Consider the following 18395-nt stretch of genomic DNA (forward strand, 5'->3'; position numbering starts at 1 on the left):
GCCAAGGAGATTTGAACAATCCCACGGGGAATGAAATGCGAGCAGCAGAAACCTTCTGAGATAAAGAGCCACTAAGGACGGCGAATGTGTGTTGAGTTTCCCCCTGCAGCTTCCTAAAATACTTTAAAAGAGGGAACCTGTGGGCCTCAGGATGCGGTGTGTCAGTCAACCCTGCTGCCTACACGGAAGGTAAAAGAGCCTTCGGACCTTTTGTTCCCAAGCCGCATGCCATCGCTGTCCCTAATGGAGACTGCAGCTGGTTAAGGTAGTTAATGCAGCCCCGCTTCAACAGAGCAGTGACAAGTTAGAGGCTGAGGCAGCAGGGCCGTGCTCAGCAGTGGTTCCCAGCAAACAGGTGAGGAAGCCGGCATGGATCTGTCCAGCCACAGGCAAAATCGCCTTGGATGGCTGTGCTCAGCAAAGGAGGGAGCTCGCAGAAGGCCGCCTCCGTTCCCTCTGCAGCCACCCTCCCCACGGGTTCCAGAGGCTCCCGTTTATTTGGAGGCCGCACACATGGATCGTGATGGGCCGGTGGAAGGCGCAGCTTGTGCATCTTCCGTAAGGACCCCTTGCCTCATGAACGCAGGACGTTTGGGCTTTATGTTTCCTGACAGTCCCAGGACACTGTGCCCTCTTTCATGGTTCCCACGAGGGGGAAGTGTACCTGCTGGTACCTACCTGCCTGCAGGTCCTGTTCTGCTCCACAGAGGTGGGTGGCCATGCCTCCCTGCTTTCCATCACAGACCAACGTCCCACCCCGACTACCATCTCTTTCAGCCTCACATCAGCTTCTCAATTATGTTCCATTCTGTCCCCTCTCCAAAGGCTTTTAAACTGCCAGCTGACTCTGTCAACAGGGGTTCTGTTATTGACGCCATCCTGCGCGTGTGAAAGGGCTGGAGCACTGCGCCGGATCCTTTTGGAATCGCTCAGCTCTGCTGGTCTCCCTGCATTAGTTTCCCTCTCTTCGGGTAGTTCTCTTTATCTTTTGAATTTGTGCTTTCCAAGCTGTGTGCTTATTCTCACACTTGGCTTAATTTAGTATGTCACTGTTTCTAGTTCAGCCCTTTCTCTGTTTTTTTGTTTGGAGGGCTGGGGGAAAGACAGGTGGATCAGACAGGTTTAGGGCTAATAACAGCCAACCTTTGGGGTTGGTGGCCACTCCCTGAGACTTTCTTACACAGGGGTGTGGAAGTGAAGCAAATATCCTCTCATTAGCACCAGACAGCATTGAAACTAACCATTACGAGACACTACTGGTGGAGTAAGTGCTCTCTACCACTTTTTAAAAAAATGAAGTATGACTATATTACTGTTATATGTAACTGAATTCAAAACTAACTTTTAAGATGGCGGAGTAGGTAAATGCTGTGCTCACCTCCTCCCACAACCACATCAAAATTACAACTGAACTACAGAACAGCCATCATTGAGAATCACCTGAAGTCTAGCTGGACAGAAGTTCTATAACTACGGACATACAGAAGAAGCCATGTCAAGACTGGTAGGAGGGGTAAAGATTTGAAACAAACTGGTCCCACACCCACATGTGGCAGTTAAAAATCAGGAAGGATAGCTAGGCTGCGGAGGTTCCCCCCGAGGAGTGAGGGGTCCCAGCCCCACACCAAGGCTCCCCACCTAGCTCAGCATTCCAGTGCCGGGAAGAGAAGTCCCCACGACTTCTGGCTGCGAAAACCAGTGGAGATTGTGGCTGAGAGGGACAAGGGGCTGCTAGAGCCCCACATGTTTCACTTTAGAAGGCTGCACATGGATTTACTCGCAGACAGACTCACTTGCTCTGAGCTCCAACGCTGGGGCAGCAGCTCAAAAGGCACCAGGCACATACGGGAGGAACAAAATTGTCTGGCTTCAGGGAGAGGGCTGCAGGGGCAGCTTCCTCCCAGACAGAAGTGCTGACAGAAGCCACTGTTCCTTTGTTGAGCCCTCCCCCCACCCAGCCTGCACGTGCAGGCAGGCGCCGTATCTGAGTCTCCATCAACCAGTTAATTAATGCCCTTCGCCCCGCCCTGGTGATTCTGAGACCTCGCCCCCACCCAACTTGTGGGCCACACCAAGCCGCTACCGGTGGCTTTTCCATACAAACAGCCTGTCTTGGCTCATGCTGAGGGCTTTCCTAAAATCTTTCAAAGGTTCACAAACCTCACACAAGTAACATCTGGCTTCGGTGTGCCCCATACCTCTTGCTGAGCAGCCTCAAGCCCAGCATTGGTGGCACCCAGCCTCAGTTCAAGGCCTGGTCTCTCCCAGACACCTCCAAGCTCAGCATGAGTGGTGGCCATCTGTGGATTGCTTTGTGGTTCATTCTAGATGGCCTCAGGCCAGGCACAGACTGTGGCTGAACTTGGCCTGAACCAGAGCCCATCCCAGAAGATCTTAGGGCTGGCATGTCTGGTGGCTTCATACCGAGCCAGAGCACTACCCGGCTGCCTCCACAGACAACACACCCAAAGGGCAAACTGGGCAGGCACCATAGTCCTACTGAAGCGAATTCTGCTCTGTGGGATCAGCCTCTGCACAACAGCTCCTCCACTGTAGGAGTTCTAACAGTGTTATAACCAGTTCTACAACCAATCAGCCCCAGGGTCAACCTTTCCTATTGATGTGCAAACAGCAAGTAAGGCTCAATGACAACAGGAGGGCACACTCAACCCACACAAGGGGCACACCTGGAGGACCCAGATCAGGTGGCCAGGGAGACTGTGCCACTGGGCCCCAAAGGACACCTACTAAATAAGGCCAAGACCAGGAGATGTAGCAGCTCCACTTAATACATAGAAACAAACACAGGGAGGCAGCCAGAATGAGGAGACAACGAAACATGTCCCAAATGAAAGAACAGAACAAAACTCTAGAAAAAAAAAACAAAATAGAGACAACCAATTTACCAGATGCAAAGTTCAAAACACTGGTTATAAGAATGCTCAACGATTTCACTGAGAACTTCAACAAAGAGATGGGAAACATAAAAATGGAGATAGAAGATATAAAAAAGAACCAGCCAGAAATGAAGAATACAATAACTGAAATGAAGAATACATCAGAGGGAATCAACAGTAGAATAGATGAAGCAGAGGACTGAATCAGTGATTTGGAAGATAAAGTGGCAGAAAACAATCACAAAAAAAAGAGCAAAAAAAAAGAATGCAAAAAAATGAGGAGAGTTTAAGAGGCCTCTGGGGCAACCAGTGGAGAAGAAGGAGAAGAGAGAGAAAGCAAGGAATTGAAAAACCTATTTGAAGAAATAATGATGGAAAACTTTCTTAACCTGGGGAAGGAAATAGACATACAAGCCCAGGAAGCACAGAGAGTCCCAAACAAGATGAACCCAAAGAGGCCCACACCAGACACATCATAATTAAAATGCAGAAAGTTAAAGACAGAGAGCAAATCTTAAAAGCAGCAAGAGAAAAGCTGTTAGTTACCTACAAGGGAGCTCCCATAAGACTGTCAAGTGATTTCTCAACAGAAAGTTTGCAGGCCGGAAGGGACTGGCACAAAATATTCACAACCAAGATTACTCAAGCCAGCAAAGCTGTCATTTAGAATTAAAGGACAGAAAAAGAGCTTCCCAGACAAGAAGAAGCTAAAGGAATTCCTCACCACCAAACCAGTGTTACAAGGATATTAAAGAGACTTCTTTAAGAAGGAAAAAAAAAAGATAAAAATATGAATAATAAAATGACAATAACTACATACCAATCAATAATTACTTTAAATATAAATGGATTAAATACTCCAATCAAAAGACATAGGGTGGGGCCGGCCGAGTGACGCGATGGTTAAGAGCAGGCTTGGGACGCCAGAGGGCCCCGGTTCGGATCCCACATATGAGGGCCAGTGACACTGCCCTCCACAGCTGAGATGCTGAACAACAGCTCACCCTGGAGCTGGGCTACCGTGAGTCGCCGGTGACGGTGTAGGCTGCAGCCCCTGCTGCAGTGGGTTGCCACGGGCTACCGTGTGTAGCCAGCAGCCAGCGTGAGCGGCCAGCAGCCGCAGTGAGCAGCCGTTTAGAAGCCGGTGACTGATGTGCCTCGCCTGGGAAGAGCGCAATGATGGTGCCAACTTGGGCCAGTGAAGCAACGTCCTCCACAACTCTAGACTGAAGAACAAAACGACAGCAACTTGTCTGTTCCCCTTCCCCCAATTTTCCAGCGCTGTTCCCATCCCCCAAATTCCCCAATAAAAATCTTAAAAAAAAAAGACATAGGGTAGTTGAATGGATACAAAAACAAAACCCTTACATATGCTGCCTAAAAGAAACTTCAGATCAAAAGACTGAAAATAAAGGGCTGTAAAAAGATATTTTGTGAAAATGGAAATGAAAAAAAAATCTGGGGTAACAATACTTATACCCGACAAAACAGACTTTAAAATAAAGGCTATAACAAGAGACAAAGAAGGACCCAGCAATTCCACTTCTGGGTATTTATCTGAAGAAACCCAAAACACTAATTTAAAAAGATATATGTATTCATATGTTCATTGCAGCATTATTTACAATAGCTAAGATATGGAAGCAACTTAAGTTTCCATCAATGGATGAATGGATAAAGAAATGGTAGATACAGTGGAATATTACTCAGCCATAAAAAAGAATGAAATATTGCCATCTGCAACAACATGAAAAGACATAGAGTGTATTATGTTAAGTGAAATAAGTCAGAGAAAGACAAATACCACATGACTTCACTTATATGTGGAATCTAAAAAACAAAATAAATGAATAAACAAAACAGAAACAAACTCAGAAATACAGAGAACATTTTGATGGTTGCCAGACAGGAGGGGGTTTGGGGCATGGGCGAGAAAAACCTAATTTTTTTCTTCAGTTTCTGTTGGCTGTTTCTGGGCTACTCTGTACATTTTCAAGTGCATATTATACACTCCAGAGGCAGAGACCCATCACAGAAATGAAAATTCTCCACTACTAGTATGAACCAGTGAATCCAGTCCCCAATTAAAATCGCATGCATGTGGCTATGTGACACTTCTCAGGTTTAATTAGGTGGGAGAAAGAGAAATTGAGACAGTTTCTTCATCTCTAAACCAGCTCTGAATATGTTCTAGCTCTGCCCCAGCCTCTGCTAATTTGGGTCTAGACATGAAAGAGGGAGGGGCTGGGGAGTGTGCATGGAGGCGGACAGCTCTTCAGAGACAGGGGAACCAACAGAAGACCATCCAGGAGGTCTGGGGTGGCAGTTTGGGCTGAGCGGTCCTAGGAGTGGGAGGTGAGCAGCTAGAGAGCAGGAGGTGAATGGGGAGGGCAAGTGTGGGAGGCAGGAGCTCCAACTCCCCCTACCTCCCCAAGCAGGGGACAGGCAGGCCGGACCTGCCCATCGTCCCCACTTTCCTATGCCAGCCAATGGCACCCCCACCCCCCAACCTGGCTACCTTCACCTTGAATTGTGAGGCACTGTGACCAAGCACAAGCTCTACACCAAGACAGACCAAGGGTCAAGGTCTGGCTTTGACCCTTACTGCAGTGTGACCCTGGACAAGTTCCTTAGCTTTTTTTATCTGTTTTCTCATGTGCAATGTGACAATACTAGGACCTTCCTGGTAGGGTTGTTGAGAGAATTAAAAAGTGCTTAGAATATTGTTAGCATTCAATAAGTGTGAACCATTATTATTATTGTAGTAGTAGTGATGATGATGATGATGATGATGATAAACCAGGATTCTGGAGCTCATCCTTCACTCATTCTTATCTCTCACCACACGTTTTTAATTAATCACCAAGTCCTAGAACTTCTGCTGTTGCACCTTGCTGTGGGTGTTCTGCGTTGTGAGACTGATGGGGGGGGGGTGCGCTATAGGAGACAAGGTCTCAGCTGTAGCACAGTTGAACACACAGATCGCTCTATCTTATAATGGAATTTTACTGTTTGAATAGCTGCAAATGCCTGAGGGCATAATTCTGCAATAATTACCATATCTTTGAGAACTTTCTGCACCATCAGTGAGAAAACAGAATTTGAAATTACCAAACAAAATCGTCTTGAAAACCTAGTTTCTTCTGAGCCAATTTACTCTTTTCAAAGCCTGCCTGCTGATAAAAGGTGGCACCATTTCTGCCACAACCATGATGTGATTGGCCTCCTCCAATTACTTGGTGTTTCTGCAAGAAATAAAAATCTCTCAGTTCCACATCTCTAAACTCTTTTATCACATCTCTGAATCCATTCTGTTCAAAACAAAGTGAAACCTAGCAAAGCAGTCCCCAGTATACTGAATATGTAACCAATTCAAGAGTTGTTCTCCGTATTCCCCTTCTTTTTAAAATGAGGACACACAACAGCGGGGGTCCTTGCACACCCAGGAGCAAACCGCTGTCACAACGAACTCATTCTGTGGGGAGAAGAGTCACCAAGGTCTCCAAACCCCCTTTTAAAGTCTATTTTTATCAGTTTGTGACTGGATTTTGGAAACCCTTTACTCCCAAAATTTCTACGACACTATTATTTTCAATATGATCTATTTCTGTGTCATTCTGTCTTTTTCGGTGATTCAGGCTATAAATGCTATTTAACCACCACCCACTGTGTCCCCGAATAAAGGTAACTAACGTGCTCATGCTTCTGACCCACCAGTTGTGTGCATCCCATCCCATCCCCAAACTCACCCAGTTCTCTCTCGCTCCCAGCTTTTGTACACATTGTTCTCTCTGCCTAGAAATTCTCCCTCTACCCCAACTCCCCTTGCTTGACTAACTCCTGCTTATCCTTCAGGATTCGGCTTGGACTTCACTTCCTCCAGGAAGCATGCAGAGCTGGCTGTCCCTTTATCCGGCCCTCCCACACCACCCTGTGCTGCCCGAATTCACACGACTTGCACATCACACTCCCCTTACCCATTTATCTCTCTGTGTCTCCACTAAACTGTAACTCTGAGATAGAACCGCATCCATCTTGCCCACAATTGTGTCCCCAGTGTCTAGCAAATTGCCTACTCATAATGGGTGCTTAATAAATATTTAAAGAATGAACATACAAGCAATTTGACAGTAAGTAAACTGTAAAATATTTTTATAGCTGCCTTATAATAAGATCCTCAAGTTCCAAGTAAAATACTTAAGAGAGTAACATCTAATGAGGTATTTTTAATCTGAGATAATTACAAAGTCAATCAGAATATACTCACTTTTAATTTAAGCCAAGTTTTGTTCTACCCGTTTAATGGAGTTGGCTAAATAGAAACTCAAATAAGTGCTTGTTAATTATGCTAATTAACAAATGGTTGAATTAAAATATGTGAGCTATGTGAAACCTAGTTAAAAATCTGAAGTTACTATGTGTGTGTAGAAGCACATAGTAAGGTAGTTTTTCAAAAGGATAGTGTTGTTGCCTCAGCTATTTGTGGGGTTTCTCTGAGTAAATTTCAAGACACCTGATTCAGCACGTTTTTTTGGTGACGGGGGATGGGGAGGGAGGAATGCTTTAATCTTTGGAGGTTTTTTCTTCTCAACTCTCAGCAAGGTACAACTTGGAAATGTTATAGCCAGTACAAAAGGAGATAACATAACCTCTATCCCCTGAGAATCCACTGGTGGATCTCCCCAATAGATGAAGAAAGCCAACAGAAAATATCTTAAGATTTTTTTTTATGTTCTATTTTATTCCATAAGGAAGTTTATTTGCCCGACATGTCATTAGTGGCATTTATTTCAATAATCCTGGATTCATATTTCAGCTCAAAAGTTACTTCCTTAAGAATTCCTTCACCAGGTCGAATCCTAAATATCGTTTCCCAGAACTATTAGCCTTTACATTTTTAAGAAACAATCTGATTAATCCATTAAATTACTCTATCAAACAACTCTAGAACTCAAGCTCTGTGAGGACAGGAACTGTATCTGATTTGCTCACCGCTCTATCCCCAGGGCCTGGGACACAATCTTCTGAATAACAGGTACTGAAAAAGACAGAGAGGCCTGACAGGTAAACGATCCCAGAGCCCCTTTTCCCTAAGGGCATTTGTTGAGTTCAACAAATTCCAACTTTCATTTTGATAACCTTGAAAGGTGATAGAAATAGAAACCACCTCACACAAGGAAGGTGGTCCTTACTTACAACAAAGTGGGGCCCAGTGCCTACGCAATGAGAATGAACTGGAAATGAACCATCCCTTATGGGGAATTGAAATCTGTGATTCACCTGGGTATTCTAGAAAACTCCAACAATGGTCTTCAACAACCTGTACCATCTGGCACTACTCCCTGCTCTTTTCTCCATGACCTCAAATCTGCTATTCTCCCCTTTCCTTACTTCACACCAGCCACACTTCCTAAAACAGGCCAAAGATCCTCCCACTTTAGATCTTTGCACTAACAGCTCCCTCTAGTTCTTAACCCAGTTTGCAAGATAGAAGTCAGTTTTGGTTTGGGAGTGTCACCTAGGCATTAGGATATTTTTCACATGTCCCGTATTTCTTCAAAATTACCAGGGATCTTTTTAGCTTTTAGTAGATAATTGTTGAAACTGAGTGATGGGTATAGGCAGCCTCTTACTCTGTTACCTCAGATAAATATAAAACAAAATAAAAGTTTTGTCAGTGATAATAATTTATAGCACAGTTGAGTAGCACTGGTCTATAATCCCCAAAGTAGATCATTTTTCCCATAATATAATAATTGAGACATTTCTATTTGAAAGGCTGTCTTAATGAATTTAAAAGATACTTATAAGATGAAAAATGTCAAATTTATTTTCAAAAACATAAGGAAAAAGAGTACACACTTGAATTCACTTTGCAATACACATTAACAATAAAAACACCTGTTCTGTGTTCTATTTGTCTCAACTTCACTGCCAACCAACGTGGTGTCCCCGAGAAGGGAAAGGTTTCTGGCCCTTGGTCTCAAGAACCTGAAACTTGGCACAAGAACATGTGAAACGTGTACCCCAGACTCAATCCTCCTGACTCAGGGCAAAGGCTTGTTAACAAGGATGCTCAATACAGATGAAAAGTAAAGGGCTCTTACTGTCAACTTCTCTGAAAGCTCCACAATAGTCATCTGCAGTTTGAGGTCTTACCACAACTTTCACTAACACTTAACATATTTTGAGGTAAAGAACAAAGTATGGAAGAATGAAATTCTCTTCAGTTGCAAATGAACTAATATCTAAATGTGAAAATATTACCAAAGGTGATACCTTTTCTGTTTAAAAAATAAACCACTAAATGAATGTATTGGTTTGAAAGATACTTGCGAATAAACCTGACGAGGGAAAATCAAACCATCACCCTATTTTTGCCATGGTAATGAGAATCCATGAAAGGTTAACTTCTTAGGCTTTGGGAAGTGGGACCACGTGAGTTCTATCAGAAATGGCGATTGTGATGATTAGATTGATCTGGGCTCCCCTCAGAAGACTGCGGACACTGCAAAGATGTGCTTGTTTGTGGACTATTTCCACTCATGCTTACCAGATGGTTATTGATGACACTGAGCTCTTGTATCACCATACTCAGGTCTTCGTGTAATTTGACTATCGCATTTTTCACCTCCCCTAGAAGAACCTGAATGGGATTGTTTGCCTCAGGCTCCCAAGGCGGGCTTTTGGTTGTCTGCAAACTAGAACAGGACATAGAGGTAAGGTGGTCTACATTTTGGGTAGAAAACTCTACCCAGTTACTGTGAGAAACATGACTTATCTTCTTCACATCAGAATCAGAGTTTTCTGGAATAATTTCCAGTCGATTGAGGTTGTCATTTTCTTCTTCATCAGAAGATACTGTGCTCTTAGGATCAAGGGAGTGGTGAACACTGGCTGTGTTATGTTTATCTTTAGAGGAGGCGGAAGAAGGCTGTTGATGGGACAAAGTCCAGAAGGAAGATCCAGCCAAAATCGGGGATAAGAGAGAAACAGGCTTCTCTAGAGAGGCTGAATCAGGAGACGACACGGAGAAAGTAGAAAAGGATGTTCCTTCAGAGGTTGTTGAAACTAAAACGTATAAATGAGAGAGAAAGATTATGCAAATACAAATGAGAGTAGCTAAAATAATTTTACAATGTAAAACCCTGTCTGAGAGGTCTCAGCATCCATTATTTAGAATTTTATATGCTAAATAATCATAAGCCTAAATAAACCCAAAGCAGGAAATAGCGAAAATCTAAAGATGTATTACATATCAATGATACCATAGAAATGAAACGAAAATAGAATTAACAATATTCATCTTGACTCTCAAACCCTGACCAACACATGTTGATGCTTCATTTATCAGAGAGAGCAGAAAAGTATTACACCCTCTTCTACTGGTGGCATTTTAAGTTGGCATTTAAAATAGAAAGTCTGAGAAACCTGCAACTTAGATTCCTTCTCTCTCTCTCTCTTTTTTTTTTCCTACAGAGAACACTATGGGAAAATGAACAACCAAATACAAGTACCCAAAAGTTGTGAAACTAATCTTCTCTTGATAGTCAACTGTAGTCAAGATTGAAGTCCAACCCATCTGGCATGTACAACACTGATACATGTGCACAATTAATTTTTCCACCAAAAAACTGTAATAGAAAGCATTCTAAACCAATTTTCCTTAAAATTAAAGATTTAGTAACATTTTAACCTCCTTTCAGGCAGTCATATAAAATCTCTTCTTTCATATGTGTCCTTCATTCTCAATCATTTTTTCCCAATGTGTTCTGAGAAATACTGTGTTCCTTAAGGTGTAAAAAGGTGTTTTGTGAACACAGGTCTTCTAAGTCAAGTAAGCCTTGCATAATGGGCAACAGTGTATATAACGTGCCTCCCTTTAGGACAGCGGTTCTCAACCCGTGGGTCGCGACCCCTTTGGGGGTCGAATGACCCTTTCACAGGGGTCACCTAAGACCATTGGAAAACAAAAAGATATTTACTACGATTTATAACAGTAGCAAAATTACAGTTATAGAGTAGCAACAAAAATAATTTATGGTTGGGGGTCACCACAGCATGAGGAACTGTATTAAGGGGTTGCGGCACTAGGAAGGTTGAGAACTGCTGCTTTAGCAGATGAACAATGTCCATGAGCACATTTAAAGTTCTGAGAAATCTACAGTAACTTATTCAAGTGTTTTCCAAACATTCTTGGACACAGAACTTTTTCTTGTGGCCATGGAACATCTATGTACATTCATTTATGTATTAGGTGGTACAAATTGGAGAAATCCAGCTCTAAAGTCTTTGAAACTAACTCTGGACTTGCTACTTAAATTAAAAAAAAAAACGATTCCCTATAGTCATAGGACAGGGAAATTAATGCTTATCACTTGGCTCACGTGAATTATCTGTTTATATTATTTTATTTCTTTTACATATCCATGTCCCTCTAAACTAAATTGGACCTCCTATAAAAATCATGGCTGGAGTAGGTGGCTTCTATATTCTGCTTCAAAGGTCTCTAGTGCTCTGGAAAATTTCCAATCACAAAATTTTGGGGGGTGAAATGAGTATTCTCAGCTGATGCAGCAGCAGAATATGGAAACGGAAGTGGGGGCTTGAGCACATGGTTAAGACAAGACAAGCACACTTAAGAATCTAGGTCAGGCTTATGTAGACATTCTATCCTTGGATTAAAAAGAGTCTGACGGTAACGGGCATGCTCATGATGAAAGCTTCAACATATGTGTGTCCCAAGTCGCACTGTTGCTCTCTCGACTGGGTGCTGTCACCAGGATCAGAGGCCTGTCATCTGACACATCCCTTCACCATCCTCCTGTGTGGGCTCTCCTGTTTTCTATATCCCACGTCTTTCTCTTTCTTAGTTTACTCTCATTTTCGAGTACCGCATTCTCTAGTAGTTCATTGAAAAAGGATGCAGGGGTAAAAGTCTGAGAAGTTGCATGTTTTGAAAAGGTCTGTATCCTACCTTTTAGGCTTAATGATAGTTTGGTTACGTAAAGAATTCTAGGTTGGAAGTCCCTTTGTTTCAGAATTTTGAAGGCAAAATTCCCGTCTTCTTGATTTCGGTATTGCTGCTCAGGAGTTGGAGCCATTCTAATTCTTATTCATTGTATATCACGTGTTTTGTCTCTGAAATATTATAGAATTTCCTCCTTATCCCCAGCTCTCTGAAGCTTCTCCATGTGCCCTGAGGGGTATTATTTACAATCACTGAGGTCAACTAAAAGTCAAGCGACTTAATCGGGCAACTCCCTTTCTTCAGCTTCAGAAAATTTTCTCGAATGCTTTCACTATTTCACTATTTCTCCTCTGTGTTTTCTCTTTTGGAACCTCCTCTTGTTCAGATGTCAGATCTCCTAGGCTAGCCCTCTAATCTTCCTGTCTTTCTCCCCCATTTGCCCTATCTTTGTCTTTGTGTTCTAGTTCCTTAGAGACTTTATCAACTTTAGCTTCCAGTTCTACCAATGAGCTGTTAATTTCATCTACTACATATTTAATTTCCAAGAGCTATTTTTTTGGTTCCCAGAAATTCTCTCTGAAACACCCTGTCCTTGTTTCATAGATGCAACATACTCCCTGATGTCTTGTCTCAATGTTCTCTTTTAGGAGTTTTTTCAGATGTGTGGTACTCCTTGCTGTCTGCTTATGATTAAGAATGCAGAATTATTACAAAGTTGATGAGATGCTCTGAGTGTGAATGTGGGACTTGTCAACTTAGAGCTTCAGTGTACAGTCATTTGGGTGGTTCATTTATTGGGGAACCACTAATGTCAGTATCTTTAGTTCTTTCCTCTGAAGGGGTTGGGTTCTTGTGAGAAGTTTTTCTACCTGCTGACCAGAAGGTAAAGCGCTGGCTCCCAGGGTGCTGGAGTTGAGGAGAGAAAGCCGGCTGGGGTCTCAGCATTCAGCATTTGTTGGCACATGCTCACTTAATCCTGTAGTGGTTGTTGCAGTACCCACACACTCATTTACCTAATAGCTCTCATTTCAGAGACCCTCCATCTACCTTCTCCAGCAAACATATTTCCAGACTTCTGCAGAGGGTGTGAGAGTAGGTGGCGATTCAGGGCAATTGTTTATCTGTGGCAAGAAGTCTAAGGATTTAACTGCATTTCAAATAGCTGGTGTCTGATTCTCTGTATTTAGCACCACCCTTTAATAGCAGCATGTAGAACAGGTTTTATAAACCCATTTCAAACATGAGGCAAAGAAATCTCAGAGGCTAAAAAACTTGCCCAAGATCACAAGGGTAAAGAGGGGCAGAGATGAGACTCAAATTAAGGTGTCTCATACCAAAACATATGATCTAAAACCACTATGTTATACATCCATGCCACTCCAGTATATTAGAATTAATTTTACTCTATTACAGAATTATGTTAAATTCTGGGTATAAAATTTAGAAGGCAGGCAACCAGGAGAGTGAGGGAACTTGACATCTTACCTATGGGAATGGTTGATAGATACGCAAATCTTTACCCAAGAAGGGATAATGGAAAAAAGAGTGAGAGGCTATATTTAATTATTAGAATATAATCATAAAACCTTAGTAACATTTATCATCCATTTCTCATATTGTGCATGAGTTAGAACTTGGGTTAATAAGTGAAAGTTATAGAAAAGCAGATTTTAGCCCAACTTAAAAAAGAAAACTTTCTAATAGTCACAGTTCTCCACACATGAAATGAGCTGTTTGGTAAGTGGTTTCCTGACACTCGTGGAGTGCATACACAACCTGAATAACCATTGGGCAAGAATGTCACAGGCAGGATCCATGCATCAGGTGACAGAACTATATGTCCTTGATGAGATTCTAAAACTCTAGGACCCAAAACATATCTGTTAGAGTACTAAGACACTATTCTAAAAATAGTTCACTCTGGTCAGAAAGAATGATTTTAATAAGAAATATTTAAGTAGGCCAGGACCAAAATAATATTTGGGTCAAATATTAATATAATGGTACCTTATTTATTAATAATAAACATTACTAATTAACGTTACCTGTATTTAAAGATAATACAGTTACGTCAGTCATGTATACAGGATGTGATGAAAGTACCTGGCATTTAACTTTATGCTAGCGGTTCTCTAAGTGTGGTCACTGAACCAGCAGGGGCAGCATCACCTGGGAATGTGTTAGAATATCAGCCTCCACCCCAAACCAACAGAATCAGAAACTGGGGGTTGGATCCGGAAAGCCGAGGCTCCAGGTGTTTCTGATGCATCCTCAAGTCTGAGAAGCCCTGCCTAGACTGTACGTCCACCTTTCACTGGCTTTGCTGGCTGGCTAACTAGCTTATCATTGTTTATAGTTCTGAATCTTTGATTCACAGGCTCCAGGATGCCTTTGCTCCTGAACAGCCACTTCATCTCTAATTGCTGCACACCAATTTACTCCAGTTTCCAAACACTCCGCAGCTGTACCAGATACTTCAAGCTGCACTGCAGGCTGTCTCCCTGCCCACTCTGCTACCCCTCTCTGACTCACTACAGAAGTTCTCTGGGTATCTTGTCAACATTCATCATCTTCACACAGTTTACCTGCCAGAGCTGAAATGCAGCGATTATTGCAAATAACCTCCAATAAATGGCTGGATTTTAAAATCTCAAGCCAATTAATGCTGAACTTGCTTGAAGGTTGCACCGATAAAACAATAAACTATGCTGATGCGTTAGCTCTTTCTATGCTCATGAGTAACACAGGAGCAGTGAATTACTATATTACAACTTGAAATTTAAAAAGCATTTAGAGCTACAGGGCTGCAAAAATAAAATCACAAATACATTTCTATTATAGAAATGTTTTAGAACTCCACTTAGCTGTAAATATAAATTTTCCTGTAAGCAGCAGGTTCTTGGTCAACTAAATACTTCAAACAGTTCATTGTAAAACAGGAGTTATTTTTCATTCTCCAATTCATTTCTTTCAGTCTTCCTAGCTGGTATATAATGGCTGTCAAGTTAGCTATACACATAAATTAGAATATTCTGATTTTGTTCAGTGGTTTAAAAATGGAATATTTGGCACAAACATTCATAGCAGAATTATTCATAATATGTCAAAATGGAACAACTCCAATGTCTATTGACTGATGAATGGATAAAATAAAATGTGTTTATCTATACAATGGAATACTGAGGTCTGACAATTAAGTTCGTGGACTTGCCACCATGCCCTTACATTGGCAGCACTGCACAAACAGCTCGGTAAGGTTTGGTATATCAGTGTCTCACAGCTGAGTTCGTGTCGACGTGTGGTAGTGTCTTGCTGAATGGCGTTCACTATTGTTGTTGCGTGTTTTTGTGTGCCGTTGCAAGAATGTCTGAGCTTGAATTAGAGCAACAAACCAACATTACATTTCTTGTTAAACTTGACAAGAGTGGAAGTGAAATCGAACATGTTGGTCCAAGTTTATGGGGATAATGCCATGAGGAAAATGGCAGCGTACAAATGGATTAAACGTTTTTCTGAGGGGAGAGAATGTGTCACTGATGAAGAGAGATCAGAGCGGCCAGTAACGAGCAGAACTGGTGAAAACATTGCAAAAATTTGTCGAATTGAGCGTCAAAACTGTCAGCTGACTGTAAGAAGCACAGCAGACCAAGTAAACATTGACAGAGAAACAGGAAAATCTTAACTGAAACCCTTGGCATGAGAAAGATGTGTGCAAAAATGGTCCCGAAGGAGCTCACTGATGAACAAAAGCAAAGGAGGGTCAAAGTCTGCCAAGACCTTTTGGAGAGGCAAGACGATATTTTGGGCAATGTTATCACTGGTGATGAAACATGGATGTACCAATGTGACCCTGAAACAAAGCGTCAAAGTGCACAGTGGAAGTCGGCCAATTCTCCATAACCAAAGCATTTCCGTCAGTCCAACTCAAGAGTCAAAATGATGTTGCCAACATTTTTTGATATCAGAGGGATTATTCATTATGAATTTGTACCAACTGGACAAACAATTAACCAAGTTTACTATTTGGAAGTGCTGAAAAGCCTGCATGAAAAAGACAAAAGCAACCTGAACTTTTTGCCAGCGATTCATGGCTCTTGCATCACGACAATGCACCAGCTCACACGGCACTGTCTGTGAGGGAGTTTTTAGCCAGTAAACAAATAACTGTATTGGAACGCCCTCCCTACCCACCTGATCTGGCCCCCAATGACTTCTTTCTTTACCCAAAGATAAAGGAAATATTGAAAGAAAGACATTTGGATGACATTCAGGACGTCAAGGGTAATATGATGACAACTCTGATGGCCATTCCAGAAAAAGAGTTCCAAAATTGCTTTGAAGGGTGGACTAGGCGCTGGCATCAGTGCAAAGCTTTTCAAGGGGAGTAGTTCGAAGGTGACCGTAGTTATGTTCAACAATGAGGTATGTATTATAGCACTTTTTCTAGGATGAGTTTGCAAACTTAATTGTGAGACTTCATAGTATTCAGCCATAAGAAAGAACAAAGGATTGATACATCCTACAACATGGATGGATCTTGAAAACATTATGCTAAGTGAAAAGAAGGCAGTCACCAAGACCATATATATTACATGATTTCATCATAGGAAATGTCCAGAATAGGCAAATCTGTAGAGACAGAAAGTAGATTAGTGGTTGCAGGAGTTAGGGAGAGGGAGAAATGGGGAATGACTGCTAATGGGTACAGAATTTTTTTGGGTAATGAATTAGTAGTGATGGTTATACAACTCTGAGAATATACTAAAAAGCACTAAACTATACACTTTAGCCCAAAAGGGTGCGTTTTATGGTACATGAGTTAGGTCTCAATTTTTTTAAAGTAATATTTGAAAATTTATTTTTAATGTCATGATTATAACTAAGCTACATAAAAGAAACAGATTTAGGAATAAGATAGAATTTGAGAGAAATGCTAATGAGTCTGCTTCTAAATCATTTATGCTAAATTTTCATTGAAAAATTGCACCCCTGGCTTAAAGATGAGATTTCTCACCTACCTATGAAGAATAAATTTGGTTCGCTGAATTTTAAAAACCAGATCCGTGTGTTTTTTTGTCTGTACAGACGCTGTAGGCATGAACTGTGCAGCTAGCAGGGTTGCTGGGGCTGTGTCTGGGGGCAGGGCGGCACCTTGGCAGTGACTTTCCTGTGTGTTAGGCTCCATTCAACAGGGTGCTGCTGAACCAGACCGACCAGTAGCTCAGGGTTAGTTGAGACGGTTTGCAGAACTGTGGTCGATCATTTCCCCCATTTCTTTTAGGGAAATCGTTCATTGTTCTGGTTCTGAAGCCTTTTGTAGACAAAAGAGAAAAGAGCATGGTGAATGAGTCGTGTGTGTGTGTGTGTGTGTGTGTGTATGTGTGTGTGTGTGTGTGTGTGTGTGTGATGTTTGGTTTCTTTTCCTAGCAAAGATGAACAGAAAAATCCAGAACAACTACCACTGAAAACCACAGTTAAAAAATGTAACCAATGAAACACAGAAACAAAGGATGAATCTGTGAGAACACTCACCACTATCCCAACGTAAGAAAGTATAGAATAGTGTTCTTCCCTCCAAAAAAATTAAAGCCTAGTGCAGTCTAACACACTAACAGTGGCTTATGAGAATATAATGAAAGCTGCCTGCTACCAGGTCTGGCTTCTAAGCATCCACTAGCTCTTTCTTCCTTTTTAGTGTGCATGATGAGATATCTAACGACCTAAAAGAAGAGTTTGAGCTACAGATAAATAACTTAATTTTAAATGGAGAAGCAGAAGGAATGGGCTGTTTTAAGAACAGAGTGATTTAGTATCAAAAGGTCAAAGGAGGTTGCTGTAGCAAATCAAATCAGTCCCTCTCATTCAGTAAAAATATGAATGTGTATTAGCTAGTGGCCTCAGGCAGCCTCCCTGATATTTGAGATCTGCTAAAACATGAGTATACAAGTATTTTAAAAAATTTGCCCAGCTCATTATCTCCAAAGAGTTTATAACATCAGACCTGGACCCTTTGTATAAATAAATACTTCCTAAAGCCAGAGGAGAGACACAGAAGTCCCTCCTCATCCATGGAGGGAATGTTCCAAGACCTGCAGATACAGTTGACCCTTGAACAACACAGGTTTGAACTGAACAGATGTACTTATATGCACATTTTTTCAATAAATACTGTAAATGTATTGTCTCTTCCTTTTGATTTTCTTAACCTTTCTCTAACTTACTTTATTGTAAGAATACAGTATATAATATATGTAACATACAAAGTATGTGTTAATTGATTGTTTATATTGTCAGTAAAGCTTCTGGTCAACAGGAGGCTATTAAGTTTTTGAGGAGTGAAAAGTTACGTGCAGATTTTTGACTGCTCAGATGGGTGCTGGTGCCCCAACCCCATGTAGTTCAGGGTTATTTGTACTATGTTTTTTCCCTGTACATACAGACCCCTGATAAAGTTTAGTGTATAACTTAGGCACAATAAGGGATTAACAACTATAACTAATAATAAAATAGAACAACTACAACAATAT

General features: G+C 41.7%; 1 protein-coding gene across 1 annotated transcript in view; it reads right to left on the reverse strand.

Moving 5' to 3' along the window:
- Positions 1-9345: 9345 nt before the first annotated feature.
- ENTHD1 (ENTH domain containing 1) overlaps positions 9346-18395 on the reverse strand; it is a 105509-nt gene continuing 96459 nt past the window's right edge. Inside the window, exon 6 of the mRNA XM_019660540.1 lies at positions 9346-9968. Coding sequence (XP_019516085.1) covers positions 9346-9968 — 623 coding nt within the window. The remainder of the gene's footprint in view (positions 9969-18395) is intronic.

Source organism: Hipposideros armiger, unplaced genomic scaffold (assembly GCF_001890085.2).
Source record: "Hipposideros armiger isolate ML-2016 unplaced genomic scaffold, ASM189008v1 scaffold_321, whole genome shotgun sequence".
Taxonomy (NCBI): Eukaryota; Metazoa; Chordata; class Mammalia; order Chiroptera; family Hipposideridae; genus Hipposideros; species Hipposideros armiger.